This window comes from Plectropomus leopardus, chromosome 2, assembly GCF_026936395.1.
Source record: "Plectropomus leopardus strain MGB_pleo_1.0 chromosome 2, ASM2693639v1, whole genome shotgun sequence".
NCBI classification, from domain to species: Eukaryota; Metazoa; Chordata; class Actinopteri; order Perciformes; family Serranidae; genus Plectropomus; species Plectropomus leopardus.
In genome coordinates, this window is record NC_142177.1 from 3602243 (window position 1) to 3625962 (window position 23720).

General features: G+C 39.1%; 1 protein-coding gene across 22 annotated transcripts in view; it reads right to left on the bottom strand.

Moving 5' to 3' along the window:
• Positions 1-381: 381 nt before the first annotated feature.
• The window catches only part of nfasca (neurofascin homolog (chicken) a), a 181898-nt gene continuing 158559 nt past the window's right edge, over positions 382-23720 (bottom strand). For 10 of the 22 annotated variants that reach the window (XM_088083090.1, XM_088083086.1, XM_088083083.1 and 7 more), the window contains 5 exons: positions 22033-22161; positions 21136-21171; positions 18921-18990; positions 15152-15193; positions 382-7512 (listed from right to left, as the gene is read on the bottom strand). In XM_088083090.1, the coding sequence (XP_087939216.1) occupies positions 7284-7512; positions 15152-15193; positions 18921-18990; positions 21136-21171; positions 22033-22161 (506 nt within the window). In that variant the 3' untranslated portion in view covers positions 382-7283. Of the gene's footprint in view, positions 7513-12134; positions 12147-15151; positions 16618-18920; positions 18991-21135; positions 21172-22032; positions 22162-23720 lie in introns of all 22 variants that reach the window. The other 12 variants (XM_088083103.1, XM_088083169.1, XM_088083165.1 and 9 more) reach the window with 9 other exon arrangements.

Genomic DNA, 23720 nt, shown 5'->3' on the forward strand with positions numbered 1-23720 from the left:
TTCAAAATCTAGTAATTTCTTGCCGTTTGTGGAACATTTCTTACCAAGTTGCTAATTGCTTTTTCTCAAACATTTTGAAAAAAATTACACCAGTTTGCTAAGGGTTCTAACATTCAAATACTTAGTAAAAGTGATGTCAGTCCAGGTTTCAAAGGGCTAATTAATGTACATAATAATTACCTCTTTGCACTTTCCACATGAGTTTGCACCCAGGTTATGCGCTGTTTATCTTACAAAAGTTGTTGGACGAGCTCTAAAAGTACTTGCGTCATGCACTTTAGACAATACATTAAAGACATATTATCTGGGTCCAAAGATGTTGCCTCAATTCTGAAATCGTGAGCAGCTCAGAGATGAACAGAGAGACCAGCCGTCAGGAGGTAGAGAAAAGGAGATAGCTTTACTATAAAGAAGGCGTCGCTAGCAGAAGTTGCAACATCTCATCATACACGCATACATGGTGAATATATTTATGCCATTTTCTGTTGAGTATGTACCTTACAAAAGCTGTTATTTTTGCGTGTCGAAGCAAGACTTTGACGAGCTGCTCTGATACACATGGTAAAAACAAGAAGATGCTAATATGAGAATTCATAACAATAAAAAAAGCCAAACAGCATGTGATCAATCGTTGAAAAAACCCAGTTGCAAATCTTGCATGTGCACCAGTAAAATTCTACACTTTGCAGCATTTTTGAAATGAAGAGAAACACAGAGCAGTATAAAACTGTATACTGACATTTTCTTTTTTCCCCATTAGAGGTGAGCTGAGACGATGCAGACGGAAAAAAAGAGAGTCAACGTGCACCAAGAAAAGGACAAAAAAGAAGCACTGTGTGTCAGCAAATACGCATAATTCTCTTTTCTTTGTTATATAGCCAGTTTACAACATTACCCCGCTGTGATCCATTTGGGAGGAAGGGGAAAGACCATGTGGGAAGAGGGAGGTGCAGGTTACAAGACCACATCTGGAAGAAACGGCTTCCAACGAGTCCGGTGTGAAAGTATACGTTCCAACATTACAATGTTTGATCTCTCAGTGCGTTTTCTTCCTGTATTCTTCTTTTTCAGCTGCAGTCTCCTGTTCATGTCTAGATGTCTGTGCTCAGTGCTCAAACTAACAGCCCCCTGTGGTCACCAAGTGAACACACTGTAACACAGTGGCATCAGAGAAAACACCCAACTGATTCACAGGAAAGAGGGTATTGCTTTGAGTTTCTACAGAAAGACCAGAAGGACCATGAGTTTTTGGAAGAGGGAAGTGGTGACACAGAGGTTGGTTTTGGGATTTTTAAAGAGGTGTGAAATACCAAGCCAATGTTTTCATCTGTTTAAAAAGTGGTCGCCTGTCACTGGGACATACTGTGTTCCATTTTAAGGACTTTTGAAATCTGCTAAATGAAAATGCCAGAATGGCAGAATCGATCACCCTGCACCCTTCTTTTGCCCAAATTTGGTCACTTGTTTGCCAACCAGTCACATGTTTAAAGGAATACTTTGCAGATTTTCAACCCATACAGATGAACAGGGGTAGGGGAGATGGATGTATCAGCACTCGTAGCGGGGGCCTGTTTATTTTTATAAGAGTTGCTCGGTGGTGGATGAAGTCGAAATGGTTCAGCTGTAGCATTTTAAATGACCCGGTTGATCAGCGCTATTTTGCATCATTGGGCACACAGAGTGGGCGCACTATGGACTTGCACAGCAGAGCATGGCCAAGCGCAACTCAGCACAGCAGAGCAACTAACAACAGGTTTAGCACTCTGCTAGCTTGAATGGGAATGAAATCATTGAACCTCGCAGCTCTTTTAGACTTTCCAAATGTTACTGGACTAAATGGATTAAATCTCCATAGTGAATCAAGTCATTTTGCAGGGGTTCGCTCAGAAAAAATATATCTACTAATTTACAGATGTCTTTTTCCCAATGTAAGTCAAGGGGGAAAAGTATTTTTGGTTGCAATGGCATCATGCAACGGACGCTGGAAATTTGCAGGACTGCTATTAGGCCACTATGAAAATTGACTTCAAAGCCCAGCACACTTACTGGCGGCACTGGTTGCTATTAGAGCTCCCCACCTGTCCAAAAGCCAAAATCCATACTTTTGCTCACAACACAGGCAGGAGGCACCTTAATACCGTTCATCTGAACACTCTCCCTTCATTGCTGTGGCACAGACCTGGTTGAAAAACAGCAAAGTATCACTTTTATTGTTGATTATCTTGTTAATATATTTACAGGATGGAAATAATGATTGCTGGCGCATTACAGATCTTTTTAAATGCATTCGCCTAGTCACCTGACACAGTGTTTGTCAGTGTATTAATCTCATCTTACCCTTATTCCATTTTATTACCACTTCTTTTACCAATTCCAAAGACATTACCATCATGTAACATAATGTTTACAATGTTTTCTAAATGTTTAAGGGTCAACTTTCTGGAACCAAATTTGGGCTTGATTATTTGATCTGTGTGAGGCTTGACCTCATTTGTGGAGGTGGAGAAGATACAACCTTAGTCCTCTCAGGTGGCCCCTGAAAGCAGCCCTGTTACCAGATGAAAATGTTAGAATTGTACCTTTCTGCAAACCCCAAATATGTAACATTTGTGCATTTCATATGTATCATATGAATGCTTCTAAAATAACATAGGAGAAGAGCTGACTTTGTTATCAGAAGGCGGAGGGGATGGTGGATAGCGTGACACCTGGCAAGCTGTAGACCACTTTTCGTAACCTTCGAAAAAAAAAAAAGCAGCTTTGTAGCCACAAAATGTGGGTGATTTAAGTAACCTGTCGATTTTTTTTGAGGGGGGTTTGGGCTGTGGAAAGCAGTTGTTTTTCACTGAGACACTGATGGTTTCTCAGGCTGTGATTGCGCTACAAAGACCATAGTTTTTAAGCCCCAAAATGATCTTTTTCTACATATAACCAAGTAGGGTTTTTAACCAAGATGGTCTGGATGAGTTTTATTTCATTTCAGTTGGGTTTCAGTGAAGTGTGTTTTATAGTGACTTCTGTGACCGAGAGAAATTTTAATTAGCACCACACACTTATTATGCAATATACCATATACCCCAATGACATTCCAGGAAGGTATGAAGGTATGAAATATAACATACCGCCCAGACCTAATTTGTACATATTCCACATGCTCATGAGCCAGTTGCTTGTGTATAAGTCACATACTTGTAAAGGCCACTATCATGTTACCAATGCGCTGATGGGAGTAAAGACGGATGCCCTGGAACTTACCCAGTATGAAATTGTTGAACTTTGACTCATTTTAAGATACATCGTCACTATTTTCTTTTTCTTAAACATGACCACAGTAACTTTACTTTGAGTACATAATGTCATATGTGGGGCACTAATTTGTGGGATACCATACAAACTGTTATATGAGGATACAGTGACAAATGTTGCCTATCCATGGTTTGCAGAAATGTACAATTCCAACATTTTATTCTGGTGATCAGGTTGTGAAATGAAACTAGCTTTGCAACAATTGACATGTTACGTGACAGAGAGATGACAAATGTATAACAAGGGAGTTTGTTCCAATACCACAGCGAATGCATGTTTTTTAGGCCTACTAGCAGTTTGTGTGCGACAATGCTACAAATCGCAGGAGCACTTTACATCTTATTTACATCTTAGAGAATCTAACGTGTTCCTCTTTCACAATATAGAATCCAAACCATCATCAAACAAGTGACTGATGGACTCACTGCAGTCAGTATATTACAATGTCAAAGCAAAGGGCAATAGAGAGTGAAGGATGATTCTTGTTACTTTTTTCAGAGTGCAAATGTTAGTCAAAGCTACATTACAAAGGTGCAGGACAGACTAAAGATGCACCTGTCGCATTTGCTTGGTGGATACAGATTTGTGACTTTTTGTTTCCTTTTCGGATAAAGCATTTTTCTGGGGAAATCAACTTTTAAATATTTACAAATATAAGACTTTTTTTTCAGGACCTACATGTACAGAATATATGTCAAATAAATAATAAGCAACAATATTAATTTTCTCTGTGGTGGAAAGGTAATGTTACATAAATCTGAATGACAACACAGAGTAATTGTAATACAACATGAGTACGAGAAGAGCAGCACAATGGACAGATAAACATGAGCTTTTTGTATGTACCGTGACAGTTATTTTGTTGTTGTTGGTTTGTTTTCAGCAGAAAGCCAGCTGCTACAAATATCACAAATACCTTGAACATACTGTTGTGTTTAATGCTTGTCGTGATGAACAATAACAGATTCTGGAAACATCTTTATCCCGGCTATTTCTGATGTAAGACAACAAAATAAGTTGGTCAAAAATGTGTATATAACAATTATTAAATTAAGGACTAATATTAATACTATCCACATAATGTAATAAATAGAAATATAAAATAAATATTTGAAATACAATGTGAACTCCAGTCGCTAACTGCAGTACAGATCTTTTTGATTTAGCATCGGAGGGCTTAATAGTGCTGATGATTAGCAGGTAACAACAGTATGAGTGCCAAAGTGATGTGGGCAAACAAATGAGCACTCAGTGAACATTTAGTATAAAATCAAGAATTGACTGTCAGTCCATCAGTCTGCTAACAGAATGATTACGTGACAAATATGGTTGCAGGACATGTGAAATACTGAGCATTCATACTCCTAAAAACCTGTCCTGTTACTCAAACAGTTTTCTTTTTTTCTTTGCTTCCTCTGCGAAAACTAAAAAGTAAGCTGATACGCTTCCTTTCAAGGTGACTGTGAATTGAATGTATATATTTTCATGCTGTCATTTAATTCAAGTATTCTATGCGACCCTAACTCTTTTTTTTCATCTGTAATGATTAACAAATTGAGTTTATAAAAACTAGAGGAAGGGAGAGAGGTGTAGATCACTCAGTAGAAGTGGGTTCAGACTCGAGACAGAGAGTTTTCGAGGCGGTGCGAGTGCATATAAAGTCAATGCAAAGACATGAGAGCACATACATTAATGAACTGAGCCAAAGATGTGTCCATGTGAGTTGAAACTGTTTCAACTTAAGTGAAACTTTTTGCCTGTTCTGAGGCTTCATGAGTCCATTTTAATCAATATACAACATCTGAGAGAGGTCTGGAAGAAGGTAACAGAAAGAACTGGAGGTCGGTGCGTATGTCACTAACTATCTGACAACTAACGACTGTATGTTAGCTGTTTAAGGCAAATAAACATGGACTGCAGAAAAAAAAATCTAGAGGTGAAATTTGTGTAAAAAATGAGGCAGAAATGTAGTCTGAACGCACCCTAAGGATCCCATCCTCTTGTGCTGCATTCATGTCCCATGCAAAAGAACATAGATATTAGCTTCCAACTTAAAAACATTACACATCTCAGCTTACGGGAGATAAAAAGTATTCAAGAGCTTTGGGGCTGGGACCCCAGACTTCCAGAATTTTAGTGTCACAATTGAGAAAATACAATGTGGTTAGTCTAGAGGGATATATATCCATTAAAAAACTTTAATTATTCAAAAAATGTTCCTTTGTTGTACGTATTTATCAGTCCCTCCAGGATTTTGCTGTTTTTTTGGGATTATTGCTGCACAAAGTACCTGATTCCACAGCAGCTTTTCTTTTCTAAAAAATGCAATGCAAGTTTTGTTGAATTTATGTGGGGTTTTTTTGCAGAATAATTATTGGGGGAAATATTTCTTAATAGGGGACAAGCTGTGGCAGGGCAAAAACTGATCACCAAGATCTCTGCCTGGTTAGCACAGCTTAACAGCACTCTCTGATCTCATTCCTACTCATCATATTTTCATAACAACAAAACAACTAAACTCTGTCGTTATTGCCAAATTTTTGAAGAGTTTTTTTTTTTTTTTTTTTTTTTTTTTTTTTTTATAAAGCAACGTTCACAGGGATTGGCTGTATTTGCATTAATTGTTGTGATTGCAGCACCACAAACATCCTGGAGGGGTCACATTATGTGATGTTGGCTTGACGTTGCAATGCCTGGTTTGGTATAAGACACACTTTCAAAAGTTCTACTCGCTTTTTCGTGTGTCTAACAAATAAGAAACCAAACCCAAAAGAAGCATGGAAGCTTAACAGCAACAAAGTAAAACTGCCAACAAACTGTTCTTACAATTTGACATGAATGCAGCATTAGCCTGCATGCTAACTAGGAAATTCTCTGGGTTGTGGTCTACTGGTGTTACTCAAGCAAAACTAATGTTCCTCTCTGTTGCCTTCCATTTCTCTTTCACTAAGTTACTATCATGCTCCAAAATAAGATTTGTCTTTTTAAAAAAAATAAATAAATAAAAAATAACGGACTCATTAACAACATACTGTAGCAGAGCTTGGTGCTTGTGGCCAAAATAGTGTTTCTCTTGGTGGCCATTTTGAACATCTTCACTACAACATTGGATTAGAGGTAAGAAGAACATGTCTACCACATCATACAAGGCAAAGTGAATAAAAGCATGTGATTGAGCCTGCAAGTGGTAAAAAAAAAAGAAAATGTGTACTTTTCCTAACCAGATTAAACCCAACATGGTATGGAGGAGGTGACAGTGCATAGTTTTGCGGGGCACTAAAATGTGTGCCACGACTGTATACAGCACTCAGTACGGTTCAATGACTCATCTACCAGCTGTGGAAAAACTAAAATCTTTCACTGCGTAAATATCAATATGATAAACATATCTGCCGGCATCCTGTTGAGTTTGATGGTTAGAAGCTGATATGTTACAGGACGGGGCCAGTGTGTGTGTGTGTGTGTGTGTGTGTGTGTGTGTTTAAGGGACCTCTTGTGTGTACTTTATTGGGATGCTACACAGAGGGTTGAGGGGCGTTATCAGAAGGGAGAGCAGGGACACTGAAAATGTTCGGAGCAGAAACCAAAGAAAAATCTCTAAAGAACGCCTGGTGATGCCTCCAAGTGCTGAAAGCTGCCCCGAAGGCACACTTCAAGTCTGTGTAAGGGCAGGCAGAGCGCAGAGGAAAACCAGCACTGTCCTCTTTGTCCAAACGTCACCTCCAGTGGGCCAATTTCTCAGAGCTGGAAACTAAAATAAAGGCTTGTGGTCTAATTCCACTCCTGTGTTCCCCTGTTACTGTATCTGCAGAGGAGAGCCTACACAGTCTCCAGACAGGCCCCGCTGCTTTCCTTAATGTGTTTCATATATTAATATATTCATGTGTGTGTTTGTGTCCGGTGTGTTGTGTCGTGGTTTGTCGTAACGCTCTCAAATCCGAGGGTACCACCGCATTCCCCCGTGTGCTGCTACGACGCTACGCCAGCGAGTAGATGGCATTGACAGGCGAGGTGGCCTCAGAGCTCTCATTGCCCTCCGTTTCGTCCTTGTCCTTCTTCACCGTGTACTGGCCAATGAAAGAGCCGTCCTCGTTGAACTGGCCATCGCCGCCTTCGCCATAGTCCACCAGACTGTCGTCGCTTTCCTTCACATTGCCATCTAGCGACGTTTGGCTGCCCTGGAGAGGCTTGTTGTCCTCATCGCTGCTGCAAAAGGGAATAAAGAGTTAAAGGTTAAAATGAGAGCAGGATGTTGTTAGACAGTGGCAGCAGTTCAGTAGTTTGGGACCCTGTCGGCGTTGGTTAAAAGGGGGAAGTGAAAGGTTATAGCGATTGCAGGTAAAGAAATGATGTTAACTTTATGTTTTTCTAACTCTTGGTGAAGTAACCAAATGTTCAGGTCATTTAGGTCTAGTCAGACTAGAATTTGGATTTTCTGGATTCATTTCTTTTCCATATATTCCTTAAAGAATAGGTTTGAATAATTTCAATTCCATATGAATACAGTACTCACATGCTATTTGCCATTTTGAAGACTTCTCTGTATTTATTCCTCCTAATCATACTGGCCATGAGATGGTTTGAGAAGTCCTCCTCACAAAAAAATGACACCACAAGTTGTTTGAACGAGCAAATTGGTACTACCCATATTTACATTTGGTGTAGGCGGCAACCTCTACAGCAGTGATACTCAACTTAAAGCCCATGAGCTAAATCTAGCCCCCGATGGGATGCTCGGTGGACCCCAACCATTTTCTTCACAATAAAAATAAAGTGATTCACACTGAGTATTGTTTTTGTACTTATAGTATACATAAGGTGCCAGAGTGCACAAAACAGCATCAAAATAGAATTTGTGCCAGTGAAGGATCCCCCACACGCACAGACAAAGGTCTTAGCTAAGCCCCTAATGTCCTTAAACCCTTGAAATATTCTAAAATCCTACAAATGTCCTAAAATCCTTAAAACCACCTGAAATCCTGAAAACATTCTAAAATCATAGAAATGTCCTAAAATTCCAAAACTGTGCAAAATTCTAGAAATGTCATAAAATCCTACAAACATCCTCAAATCCTAACAAAACGCCCCAAAATTCTTAAAATATGTTTGGGGCTGCTGCGACTGGCCCCTCACCCCCCTCTTATTTTGCAAAAAGTGGTGCCCAAGCAAAGCAAGTTGAGTACTGCTGCTCTGGAGGCTGTAGGAATTATGACAGGAGCAAGAGAGGAAGTCAGTTCACTTAGTATTTGACAGAATCACTGTTTGCAGCTGGTCTCAGTTGATGGATGGATCAAACAAAGACAAGACTTTGATCCAGGAGACCGCTGTTTGTGTCTTACATGACACTAAGTTTCTTATGTTAATGTAACATTGTGAAATTATGTACATGAGTTATATAACAAACATTCTTATTTTACAGTTTCGTTGTGCTTCAATAAAATTGCATCCCAACCTATCGGGCAGAAGAAACAATTACAACTCTCTCAACAAACTTGAGGCATGTGAGTACTGGATCAAGATAGACTTAAGAAAATCCAAACCTACTCTTTGAAAAGATTGCTGCATTGTTTTTTATACCAAAGATGCTTACTGATTTAGCTAAAAGTGGATTTTGCAGAACACTATACAGTATTCGCCTCTATGTTTTAAAAGCAACCCTGTCTCCTAAAATTTCTATTCATATAAAATTAATTTGCACATGTATGCTTTATAAGAAAGTGCCAAAAAAGAAGCTAGTCCAATGAGCAGGCTAACATTATGGCTAAGCCAAGGAGGACGCTGTTAATATTTACGTTTTGCAATGTCACAGAAACGAGCCTCTTGTCCATGAGTAGATCTGTACGTCCTTCTACGCAGTGATACAGTTGGCAGGTATAGGTTGGTAGAGAGGAAATAGTTTCTACATGGAACTGCTTCTCTGGCTCTAAACGATGATGACGGCCGAAATGCCGTACTCGAGGCTTCAAAACAGCAGTCTCCAAACCAATGAGCGATGTCACGGTAGCTACATCCATGATTTATACAGCCTATGCTCTGTCATAGCACAGTGCATAAATTATCTGTCACACGTCCTAGACTGGCAAAAAAATATTACCCACATGAAAGTATTGGAAAGGCAAATGAGTAAACAAAGTCTTTGTTAGGAGACAGGGGCTGTTAAAAGAGATAAATACTGTCCTCAAAAATTCAAATAAGACATTTGCATACACATGCCAAATGTTGGCCATGTTCTGACCTGAGATCTAAGCACCAAAGCTCCATCGCACCTCATTCGTGGAGCTGTGCTTGATTTCAGTTTAGAGCATGGCTGCATGTCTCCTAACTCTGCTTTTAGGGGGAAGAGAACTTCATGCACAGAAGGAAAGAGCTACAGGCTAGCTTTCTTATCTCAGATCAAGCCGGTAGCATAACAGCAGGAAATGCACTCAAAGGATGCAAAAGTGAGATATTTTTCTGTTTGATTTCTCTTCTCCGCTTAGGTCTGTGTTGTATTTCAAGGTTATCAAACATTATGTATTCAGATTCCCTTGGAGGAGACAGAATCGACACTGTAGCTTCTCAGAATCATCATGCTCCATGCTGAAACACTTTGAGAACCACAGACATCACCTGGTACATTTTAGAAACCATACACATTAATAATCAAAAGAACAAAGGGACCACGGCAGATGCAGCACAATCAAAGTCTGTCACAGTTCATATCAAATTCGACTCTGATTGAACCCAAAATCCAGAATGTGTTTCATCAATCCACAAAAAACATCTTTCATAGTAGAGCAAGAGACAGTGAGTGAAGCAGAGATATTGAAACAATGAACGTTTTCAGAACACATGCTGACGTGTAACACAGTGAAGAGATGAGAAGATGGAGAGTGGAAGATGAGCATGAAGTGGATAAACATGAGAGAAAGGTTGTCATAATATCATCGATTAGAATGTTAGCCAGTCAAGAAAATCCCTGTTGAGTTCACTTTGTAGCAGCTTTGGCTGTATGATAATGAGTCAAATGACAAAAGCAACCGTATATATAGAAATACAGAAAATATGTATCACTGTCCAAATACTTACAGACTGCAGACAGCATACACAGATCAGCCAGAACATTAAAACCACTAACAGGTGAAGTGAATACCACTGAATCATGTTACAATACAATTTTCTGCTGGAAAACCTTGGGTTCTGGCATTCAGGTGGATGCCATTTGATGTGCTCCAACCACTCAAATCAGTGGCAATGGCACTCCTTGATGGCTGTTCAGGAATGTCTTGATGAACATGACATAGAACTCAAGGTGTCTACACAGATTACAAACTCCCCAGATGCCAATCACTTAGTACGTGCTGGTACCATACCTTACAACCAACAGGACTCAAAGAATCTCCTGCTAACGCCCTTGTGCCAGACAGCAAATGACACCCCCCAAAGGTCTTGTGTCCATGCCTAGACAGTTTAGCATCGAGTCAAATTCACAGGGGCCTAACTGTGGATTGGAGGTACCTCTGGGGTACTAGCACGCCCCACAAAAGTTTAATCAGATTGGGATCTAGGGAGTTTGGCCACCTTGGATCAGACTTGGTTTTGAACTTTCGAGGCATTGACACAGGACCTCTGGGGTATGTCCGTTGGTGTTTCGCACCAGGGCATTGGTGGCAAATTCTTTGACTTCTGTGCGTTGTGAAGTAGGGGAACTAGCCATACTACGAGAATCAATAAGATTGGGGTTTGGGGAGTTTGGAGGCCAAGTGGATGCCTTAGGCTCTCTGTCATGTTCCTCTGGCCATTCCTGAGCATTTATTATAGTGTGACATGACACATTGTCCTGCTGGGGGAGCCACTGCCATTAGGGAGCGCCCTTGACATAAAGGGAGTGCTTGGCCTGTATTGGCATTGGGGCGGAGCATGTCAGGTGACATCCTCACTGTTATTCACTTCATCTATCATAATGTTTTGGCTGATGTCCGTAAATGTGTTTGTAAACGGAGAAAAGTATCACTAAAAGTGCCCAGAAGGCCTGTAGGTTGTTGAATCATGCGGATGTCCTCTTAACTTGTTGATGCATCCGATTCAGTGTGCAGCAAGGTGAGCAGCACAGCAGCTGGCAGACAGAAAGTGGCTCTGTGCTACAATATCCTTTGAGTGTGCCAGGAGTAGATCAGAAGGACATCTTTCTCTATGCTCCAGTGCCACTGAAACGCTTCAAGATTACATCTCTTCCAGTTAATTAAATAAATGTAGCCAAGAGGCAGAGCCTTTTTCAAACTGCATGCCCCGGCCACATATGCCAAGCTTGCTTTCATTTGTTGACCGTACTGCACCACCAGTCTCAGTGAACCGGCGGGCTTTAAGAAGGAGCCTTTTATTTCAGTGACTTCAAAATGTCTTCCGAATGAAAGAGGGCAGAGCTGGGAATGATTCAATTATCTGATTAGGGTGACTTTTTTAGAGTAGAGGAGCAAAGGTGGGGAAAGTAACTTAGAAAATGAGTGTCTCAGATAACCCTCTAGCATAACAAAACATATTCTTGCCCATCTGCAGTGTTTATGAAATCTCATGAAAATTACACAATTAACATAACTGTAGAGTCAAGAAGTCAGTTCTGACTGCTGCTTAACTCGACAGATTTGTATTTGGGGACATTGTATAGGTTTAATTTGATCCAATATTGGATTATCCATGCTTTGAAAAGCTTTTTATTTAAAATTCATTAGGGTGTTAATAAATTGGAAACAGACATTAATCCTTTAAAAAGCACTGCAAATGAGCAACAAAATATGAGATTATCTTAGAGCAGGATCAAGAGGACTCAGATGGAGACTCTTCTTTCATACCTTTCAAGAGACCTTTGGACCAATGAGGAAAATAAATCCCAAAAGAGACATAGGACAAAGACATAAAGTGGGAGGGGGTAGAACAGAAAGACAGTCATGACACAGATGGACAACCAGACATGCAGAATACACAGATACTGAAAAGGGAGATGCACACAACATCACAACATTAGCATGTATATATCTTTGCTACGAGTGGAAGGAAATGCATTTAAATCATTATAACCCTAATGACATAAATGAAATAAAAGTTTGAGCTTCCAATAAAAGAAATCAGTTCCTTTTTCTGTCCTTATGAGAAAAAAAGGCAGCATAGCATGTGTTGGGGCAATTTAATTCTACTTTGTTACAACTCAGGTCTCATTTTTGGCCATAGTTATAATAACACCAAAGTCACTAATTGCTGAGATATGGAAATATGGGTTCGTTACAACAGTGAAGTTTGACAGGGCAGGAAATACAAGCAGTAGACAATCATTGTCACAGCTCAGTGTCCAAATTAGTACACAATAGACAAATTCACACCTTGTAATTTACGCTGTCCAGTCGTACAATACCACTGTTCTTGTCTGGCAAGAGGGTTAGGTTGCAAACAAGAAAAAAGTTTATATAAACCACTTCATGAGTAGGTAAAACTGAAAGTGAGCTCAACTGGAACGGCAATTGTAATACTTAAATACACAGGAAAGCTGTGCACACACAAATACTCTACAGTGGGTAAGACAGGTCTAAGATGAAGCAGCTAGCAGATCTATAAAATCTGATGGACATTCTTACTGTTCATATTGAATTTCTCCTTTCTACATTTCTACATTTGGCTTGTTTACAACCTGTATGATTATCTAAGTGCTTGTGTTTCTTCACCCATCAGACTCTTAAGCAATGCTACTGCATTTCCAGATCACAGTAATTAACTTGGTTTGGACAGTATTGATGGCCAACTTAAAAAAAAAGTCCTCCAACCCATACAACCACAAATGTCATTTGTTTCTACCCTCTAATATCAAACACATAAGAAGTTTCTACATTAGTGCCCCTGATGGTGGGAAAAAAGAAACATGGTTTAGTTTAAAGTAAGTACGTTTGTCATGTTACTTGACTTACTATATGTCAAAAAACAGGGACTTTGTGTTACTTTATACTATGTCACCTACTTTCTTTCTTTCACTGCCTTGAAGAAATAAATGTCAGTCATGATAAGCTGCTTGTACAAAAAACCTTTGGTGTTGTTTTGGGGGAAAGACATTGTCAAAAATAAAGACCCAAGTTGTAATAAAATGGATTCATCTTTTACAAATACACTATTAAATCTTGTGGTTTTCATGCAGAAAAGTTAAACTGTTTTCCCTACAGTGTAATGTTTAACTATTATCCTGCATACTAAAACGGTTAAATCTTCTGAAAGATGACATAATGCAAAACAAGATGGAGGAACAGGAGAGGCTATGCGAAGAAGAAACAGAATGTTATTCTTGATGTTTTCACTTTGAAGCAATTTCTGCTTTCAAAGATTCGTGGATCCGAGGTCATAATTTTTTTTGTTTGCATCTCCTAAGTGTTTGTTCAATCCTTTGTCCTCCAACTGTTCTCCAGTTGTTTGTTGCTTTAATCGGTTCCTTAAGGGTGTCAAAGTGTGCCAAACATAGATCGTCCTGCCTCCCTGCCCTCACCACAACTCAAATTGATTTCCCTTGCCATCTCTCGCCCCATGCACCTGGTGGCGGATGCTTTTTAAATGTCAGCCGGCGGAGGAAAAACAATGCAATTAACCTCTAGAAGGGTGAAAAACATGTTGGTGCCTTAGCTGGAACAAAAAATCGCAAGACCTCCAATACTGTTCGCTGCTTTCTGGGATCACATCTGCTTGTATTGCCTGAACAGCTGATCCGTGAAGAGCTCAATGTGGTTTTGGGGGGTGGGACACTTCTTTGTTTTTTATATTTACAGGGAAGTTTTACACAAGCTCTTTTGGCACAGACTGATCCATATGCTACTCGGGATAACAGAAAAACACAGGCAAAGATTAACGGAGATGTGTTTTTACTTTGTGGCAGGGGACCATGGCCTGTGAGTTTAAATTGAGGTTTGGCCGCTAATTTGGTTCTATAAGAGCTTAGGGTTGAACCAGGGCTGTAATTAACCAGAGGCATTTTAAATTTAGGTCTGAACATTTACTCAGCCCTGAACAGCCTCAGTAGCTGCTCTGTTGTGTCCTGAGAGATAATGAAACTTACCTGAAAGATAATCCTGTGAATTACTGCGTAGTTATTTTCTATGAACCAAGTATACAATTTAAAAGCAGAATATTGGCAATGGAGGATATTCTGGGATTCATCTGTTATTATGGAGTATGTCCGAGTTTGAGTTGAAGGGGCTGTTTACACGGCACGGTTCAGTCGTGACGTCATCATTACATCAAGACAGAAGGGGTGGCACTCTGAAAACCCAAAATGCCATTGTTGTGTGAACAAAAGGCTAAACCGCAACAAAAGTTTGACATTTCATGCAAGAACCTTTGCCGTGTAAATGGCCTGTTAGATGTCATGTGATCATCATGGATGCAGAATGCTTTGCATGCTTTGCAGGCCATGTAATCAAATGAACAGGTCTTAAGGTTAGATCGTTTGGCTGATTATTGGATTGGCTGTTTGACACCCATAAAAGAAGCAAAGCCTGGCACTCGGCTGCATCCTGTCCATCTCTCTGATAATCAGATTTAATCACTATGGTGTTAGCTACTGTCTATGATGTGTCCTCTCTCTATCAAATTGTTCAAACAGTGCTTTAAAAACTAATGCAGGCCAACTGGACTGATGTTGCTTACATCATGAATGAAATGTGTGCACTCTTTGCCGACTGACCAAAGAGCCAGCAATGCATTAAACAGGCACATTGTCCTGTTTGGTCTCTCCAAATAAGCTACGCTTTATCCAGCAGCACGCTCTCCCCAGCTCAGGGGAAACATCTACCCCCGACATGCACAGGCCAAGAGAGATGCCGTGCCGAAACCAAAGTACCTGTTCTCGTTTTCGTTCCTGTCAGGGACAGACGACCCATTTCAGCGTGGGGGAAAGAGATGGACGAGACGTGAGGAAACAGGGGAGACAGCAAGAGAGAGGAAGGAAGCCCCACATGATACATGCATGTAAGTCCTCGCATGCACACAAACACACGTACACAGAGCTGAGAGCTGAGTGGATTAGCACCAGAGATGGAGTCTGGGTCAGAATCACTAAAGCAGTGACCTTGACTGTGATGGAGGTGTTGGATATTAATGTTAGACTCATTATTGATTGAAAAACAAAACAGGATCTCACACACTGGAGAGATGGATTAATCACACAGTCTTTAGCACAACAGCACAGTACCTGATAATAAATGCTGATAGCACCTCTTTTGAAATTACCCTGGACACTCATGTAGATCATCTGTTGAATTTCAATGCCATCAGAGGCACTGCTGCATCAATCAAAGACTGTAATCTTGTACTTTTAGCAAAAACAAGTCACACCAAAGCAGAGCTTCTTGATAATAACACATTCTAACACATGCTCCTCCCAAGTCGTCATATATCGCCGCTTTGTCAGAGGACGAGTCCACACATAGAAAACCCCAGGAATGAGTTCTAAAGCCAGGAACTTTGTTTTTAGCTCCCCTTGTCTTAGAGTCAATAGGTGTTTTGAATGGGTTTTTGGTTCAAAGCCTGAAATAAGGTCTGTAGTTAACTCAAGCTTAAGAGAATTTTACATTTTGTTCTACATAAAACATGTGCATACCCCAACTTGTGAACTTTGAAGCTTTTGTGTCTTAAAAAGTCAGTTGCTAAGAAACTGATAATAAATCAAGCCAAACCATGCCAAACACGGCTCTGCAGTCTCATATCGGTGGCAACATCAGGGTAGTGTAGTACCTTAGTACCTAATAGCTTTTTATGTGGTAACCAGGGCGACATTAGTTTCCAGTTTAGCCTATAGAAAAAAGTCATCCCTGGGGCACTCTATAATGCTTAAGGTATCCTCCTGTGTCTGCTGTTGATGTTCTGGGATGCCGCAAACCAACAGGAATGTCAGTAACAGAACACCTGTCTGTGTATCATACTGCTGTGCCAGATGCCATCCGCGAAAGGTTCCATCTGGCCAGGTTACAAACTGTCGCCACCCGGTAGCATATCATACCATACTGACGCCGAAATCATTGACAAAGTGATGGTATATGATGACTTCGGAATGAGAATGAGCTGGACATACCCTAGTGCTTGGGCTATGATGGTCTGAATACTGTACAAGATGTACAGGATCCTTTTCTCATTCTAGAGTGTTTCCAACAGTTAGCTAAAGACAGTTTTAGTGCCACTCTCACACAGCTGAGTTAGAATATGTGTGTCTAGGTTAAATCCAACATGTTTTTAGTCAAAGTGGACAGACACAGAAAAGACAAGCTCATTCTTCATGAAGAAGAAAGAAGCCACAGAGATCAGTGGGACCTGGAAGGAGCAAAGGACACATCACTTAACCAACACATACCATATACACTCACATTGTACAGAAAAGCCATTATATCCTCACATCACAGAAATGAAGGCCACTGTATATGTTTAGCTATTGTCATAGAAGCCCACTGCATTTACATTGATGTTGTTGGTTATGATGGCACTTTTAATGTTGGCTAGAGGGACGGCATGGTTCTGGTTGAGAAAGAAAACATTTATCCATACTAATGCAGAGAAATCTGAAATTTGTCAAATAGCTGTGTCCACACCTACATTTTCATTTATGTTTTTTTAAGCTTACCAGAAAAGCCAGAAGCAAAGGAAACAACAAACAACCACACTTCATCGGAATAGTAGTTAAAGAAGTATTTCAACAATATACAGAGAGTCATCATGCGTCTTTCTGTCTCTGCAACAGAAAGACGCAAATACTTTTGAAATTGGTACGTCATGACCAGAGAAAAAGGATGCTTTTGCTAAAGAGGGAGAAAACCTAGAAGTACCAGAATGCAATGCGCCGTACAAGACTTAAAAACACTCCCACTGTTGTGTGACATAATGTAGACTGGTCCATGGGAAACAATGACGGCCGGCCGGATCTCATATTACAATTAAACAGCATCTTTCTAAAAACATTTTACTCTGTAACAGAATCTTGGTTTATATTTGGTCAGTGCTGCTGAGTTTCATCATTTGAATTCTGTTTTTTCAGCCTCACTGTGCAGGAAGCAGTATGGCGCTCACTTCATGTTCACCATCTCTCACTATTCCAGCTACACAGGGTGTTAAATATGTTTCCGAAAACATTTTAGGAGAGAAATAGACAGTGCAGTAACATAATCTTTATTTATATTTCATTAGCACTGCTTAGTTTTACTGAAAAGTTTTCCTCTCTGATCCTTTTTTGTTAAGTCTTTTCAGATGTATCTGCATTATCGCAGGGAGCCCCATTCACTATGATTCACTATTAGCTGTAAGCACACCTGGAGGACTAATCGATCAATCAAGGGCTGGCACCTCTGCACCCTAAAACTCCTTCATAATCCAAGCATTGTCTCATCTGATCTAATCTGAAAACCCTCCTCTGTGCTTGTATGACATGCTGGTGATAATGGTGCATCTGGCATCAATGTCTTTGTGCAAATTCTCTCTGCAATCATTAAAAGATCTCATATCCTCGACAATAACTAGGAAAAGCTGAAAATGGACATCATTTGAATATCCAAAGTGAGGTTTTATTCATCAAAGGGAGATCTATGATTCACTGCAGTGGCATAAATAGAAGGATGTTGTGACGTTTTTTAAGGATATAATGGTTTCAGAGATTATTTTGTGTTCAGTCACAAAGCGATTCTTTGCAGTGCACTGCAACACTGCTATACACTGTAAAATCACATGACAAATTGATCCGACTTTAAAAAAACAGAAACATAAGTAAATTTAACTATTCTGACATTATGTTTACTTTGTATCTATTTATGTTTACTCAAAATGTTGTGTACTTGCTTTATTTCATGAATTGAACTTAAAAATGACAAGTGAAATGAATTAAAATTAAATCATTATCATTATTAAATCATTATTTGATAGTAACTTAAGTAAACCAAGTTAGTCCGATTTAACTGGACTTTTGCGTTTGCTCGTAGCATTTAGGAAACTGAATGTGTTTTATAATAAAATAAGCACAACAAAGAATGATTCGCTCTCAGGATTATTGTCATTTTTAAAAAATGCCATTCTGAGCATCCTGAGACAAGGCCAGTGCTTGTACAAAACAAACAAAATTAAACAAATCCACTTTAAACCCCAAAACATCCCCCCAAAAAACAACCTAGAAATATTCACACTAAATCTTTTTTTCAAAGAGAAAGTTAATTCATTCCTTATTTTTAAATTGCAAAAACTTCCGAAAACTAAGTAAATAGAAACAGAAATTTAAGTAAACTCAACAATTAGTTATGAAATAAATGTAAATTAAAACTAATAGTGGGATCAGCTTGTGAGTTTACAGTGCAGCTTGAATTGAAATATTATTTTTTACTTGTCACAATCTTAAAAAAATGTTTTTAAAAGATTAACATGTTCTTTACTGCAGCTGTATCTCAGGATCACCGGTTGGCAACTTGTATTTTTCATACAGTGCACACGATGAGACGTAACAATACATTCAACGATTACCACAAATTCTCTCGACCACTTCAAATAAACTTGAAATCGTCTCGAAGGTCAGCGTTCAGACAAAGCTAGTCTCTGATGTGGGTGGTGCAGATGGCATTCAGACTGTGATATATACTTACTGGTAATCAAAGGATCCATCCTGATCTTTCTGATCTACTGGGTCCAAGGGAAGATCTTTTTTGTCACGGACTGTGGAAAGAAGAACAAAATAATTATTTTTTTAGCATTTTGCCGAGAGCTCCACTAATCTTATGGTTAGATTTGAGACACAAAACCATCCACATGTTGAGGGGTTTCTGGGGTTAGCTTTAACACAAAATCCTCTGTTAGTCTTTATCTGGTCATTTAGTTCCACATATTTTGTCCTCAGCCTTCATTGATTAAACTGTTAACTAACACTGTGTCCCAATCCCATACTGCATTTGTATGTTTCAAATGTATCAAAGTTTCTGAGTCACTTGGAGAAGATGGGGGATAGTTTATTCTATGCAAAATGCCTACAAGCCTGTGGACCAATAATCAAGACCAACAAACAACAACAAAAAAAAACCTTCAGCAGTTTTTTAGCCATCAAACAGTGATGTTTTTTAGCACCCTGCCGCTGTTTCTGGCAGCCTTTAAGTACCAAACATTGGTGTTGTCTAAAAGCAAACTTTTTCTTTATTTATTTTTTTTTTATCCTCTATGTATAACTTTTTTTTATCACTTTGTGTCCTCTATCTAAATTTGGATGTGTTAATTTTTTTTTGTTGTTAACACATCACATTACATTACATTTTCATTTTTAAAAAATGGTGTGTATTCTCAGGCCTCAATAACGTCTAAATGTTGCTTTGAAAATGTTCTTCCTTTGTTCTCATGTAACATTGTGGGAACATTCTATGATTTATCACCTCTCATTATTATTATTATTTGTTATTATATATCTTATTATATATTATTTGAAATGATAAAGATCCTTAAAAAGTTCTTTGAACATCAAAATGTTTGCTTTAAAACAGTATTGCAACCTGTAGGTACATTAGCCAATGTTGTGGGAACGTTCCCTGCTCGTTGAGTAATTGATCTGTCAGTGTGTTCTGAACTGATGTGATCTGATCTAATCTGATCAGATCAATGGATGAGGGAAGCAGCTGCTGCAGAGGGAGTGCAAGCAAACAGACCCAGCACAGTGACTGTTGATGGTTTCATTTTCACTTTGCCTGACATTCTGCAGCTCTGTCTGTGCCCAGAGTAGCTCTGCTCTGTGGTGCAATCAATAACCAAATAGTGTATGTATTCTAACCGAGTGAACAGTCCAGCTCGTGAAATGTAAATTCAGTATTCTGGCAGCAGATGTTTTGGTCATGGAGGGCCGTCACAAATAAATTAATGCGTGGAAAAACCTTTTTTAGCAACTGGTCACTGTTTTTCCACCAGTGATCATGCCCCCCTGTATTTTAAAGCCAAAACATAATTATATCTTAACCATACCCAAGGATTTTTTATGCTTCAACTCAACTACCTGTTAACCACAGCATTGTTTAAATATAAAGTTTTAACATTACTGTTAAGTTCTACAGTACTTTGTCTGTTTCTCCCTCTTTCTCCAGTGTTTTCCCCTCCCTTCTTGTTAAATGTTTGTCCCCAGTTTGTTATCCCCATCTGTGTGTGTGTGTGTGTGTGTGTGTGTGTGTGTGTGTGTGTGTGTGTGTGCTGATCATTTCTCTGATTGCCAGCTACCTGATTTAAGCCCAGCCTTCCTCTCCAGTCTTCGCCAGTTTGCTGTGAACCCTTAAGTGGTAACACTGTGGCTTTAATCTTGATCAGTTTTTGTCAAGATTCTAGGAAGTCTGTCTTGTTTTTGGAAACCTGCCTGAGCCTGTCTTTTCCTCTATAACTCTGTCTGGCCACATCAAGCTTCTCCTTTCTCTCTTTTCATTTTATTTTTAATTTTAAACTTTTTTGTGTGTTTTTTTTACATGTCTTTAAAGTTTATTCTCCTTTTTTTTATACTTATTTTTGGGTCATTTCTTCTGTTGTTGCTCCATCTTCCTGTGTTTTTGAAAGAAATCAAGCCAATTTGCTCAGGTTTCAAAGAGTTAATATGCAGTATATCGTGGTATGCATTAGAAACAGTGCAAGTTTTAAGAGGCTTAAAAGCCTGTTTAAGTAGCAGTTATATGACACTGGGTTGGGTTTGTAAGGCTTGTAAGTAGTCAGATATTTCACTCCCGGTGTATGCGTGAACTTCACATTCGTCTTTTTCTGTCTGTTAGTCTTGTGTTATAATCCTTATTTGTTTTAGCTGGGTGTTAGTTCTTAATTTTCACAGCATCACACTTTAACACCTACCCAGATATTTTGCGAAACCAGTCATGCAACCACCACCTAGATGTTATAGAAACTGCAAAACATTAACACCACTCCGAAATCTGTCGTTCCAAACCATTAAATTATCACATACTGTAGATCAGCAATAATATTGCACGAAGGCTGTTTAAATATTTCTCTGAACAAGGAAAATACTTTTTTTATGTGCATTTCAGTATTTTTTGGGGAGTAATAAATAGATTCAGTGCTGTATAAAATTCACAAATGCACACTGAGTACTTTTCATATTCATACTCATGACGAAGGAAGCTCCTTATTTTGGTGGCTGTGTTCAGTCTTTTACTCCTGTGATCAAAAATGATCTACAGCCCAATTCTGGCAGTGTTCTGTAAACACAAGAAATATGTGATCAACCCATATCAGTCTCAGGCTTTGTACTTCTTCTCACTCCTTTTTTAAAGAGTCATCGTGTGTTTGACCATTTCTTTTGCTTCATGTTTTTTTTTTTTGTCTATAAATATTATTTTTATTTGTCTGTCCTCTTGTTTGCATAATATTTTTTCAAAATTTTTTCCATGTTCGAAATAAATAAAAATAAATAAGTCAATAAAATAAAAACTTCTGCTTAGGTTCCACTTGCTTCTGCTTTAAAGCCATATGTTTCTAATACATATATGGATACAAATCCGGTTAAACAGAAACAAAAAATGGTGACTGTGCTCATCCCTATGGGACATTTGACAGATCAGAGTGTAACAGTGTCATATTAATTTAAATTACCAAAACCAAAATTTATTTAAATTGCTTATTCTGTTGTGTATAGCTATCATTAAATACTTAAATACTTTGCTGCTTTATCGATGTTGATGATGATGTTGGTCCTTCAATGGGTGTCAAAGCCTCAGCGTCAGGTCTTACCTGGGTATTTGCCCCCGCGACTCCTCTTGATGAAGCAGACGATGAGGAGGATCAGTATGATGAGGGCGATGGCACACATCAGACCAATAAACCAGCCCTGTGTGGCTATGTCCACCTGGTCTATGTAGGCTGGAGACAGGACACACACACACACAGACACACACAAACATGAACAAACACACAGGGTTGCACAGGAGAAGAGAGAGAGAAGAGACACACAGTGAGTGCTTTTCAGGACCAAAATGAGTCGCAGCAAACACATCAGTTCCCAGAGTGATCAGCACAAGTCAACAACTCAGAACCAACATCTCATTATTCGCTCCCAAGCTCACACACAAGATGATGATGTACAAAGGATCCCATCTGCACCAGTAAGGTGTTTGTCTTCTGTCCCTGGGAATCTGAATCAGGAATGACTTTGATAAGGTATGTATTGTGAAAGTTACTTCCAATATTCACTGAAAGCTTTTAGTACAGTCTGAAAGAACACACGTTCTTTGACAGCTGCCAGAATTTCTGACAGAGTTCCCATGGGTCATTACAATCTTTAAACATTTTTGAATTTGAGGGGAAAAGGCATTAAAAGTTTTGAAAATAGACATACAGACATGGGTCACTGAAAGTTCTTGACTTGATATATTTAGTGAAAGGATAGGAAAAAAAGAAGTCCTTTAGGTATTTTTTCCTTTCACAGTAACACAACAAATAGTCACACATTGCAACTCATTCAGCAGAATAAATGTTGGCATTGTACGTTTCTGCAACCGTGGTTACATTTGTAGGTTATTATCTAGCAGATATGCTGAAATGTCAGGTTTATTTATGTTTTGACAGTGCTGTGGTTAACAAATGGTAAGGTTTAGGCCTAAAAAGCAGTTGGTTATGGTTAGGAAAATATGGTTTGTATTAAATATTCGGTTTTGGGGCACAATTCCAGTTGGAAATGGAAATGTCACAGTAAAAAACAATCACTGTTTGTGGCACTATCCACACAATGACAGACCGCTGAGAAATACCAATGTTTGGTGGCTACAGCAATGCTGTGATTAACATGTGGTTAGGTTTAGGCACAAAACCCACTTGGTTATGGTTAGGAAAAGATCAAATTTTGGCTGAAGAAAAACCCAGTTTTGCTGGTACAATTCCTGCTGGAAAAGCAGCAATATCTCAAAAACTCAACTGCTTTTCATGCCACTATCCCAGCAGGAAACACAGCGGCAGATCCCTAAAAACACCCACGTTGGGAGAGTTAAAACGGCACAAAAAGCATGTCACTAAAGAACACCCATCTTTGGAGGATTAACAGCCGCTGGAAAAATAGCCACAGTTGACAATAAACACCCACATTTACTGCCTAAAAGGCTGCCGGAAGCACAGTGCTTACCACTGACCAAACATTGACTTTTGCCTGCCATGTTTATGCATTTATGATGTCGAGTTGGCAACTCATGTTATAAAATAATGCAATGTTAGGACACTCGCCTGGCATGCTTTACATTTAAAAGTTTGCTTAACTGCTACAGCTGATGCATATATTAAAATGTGCAGGTACTAAAAGTAGCTTGCTAGTGTGAACAAAATAACAAAATATATCATTTTATCGTTAGTTGTTGACACTGTTTCTGTGCTTTCAGCCATTTGTACTTCCCTGAAATGTCATGCAAACACCACAACTTCACAAGCATCAT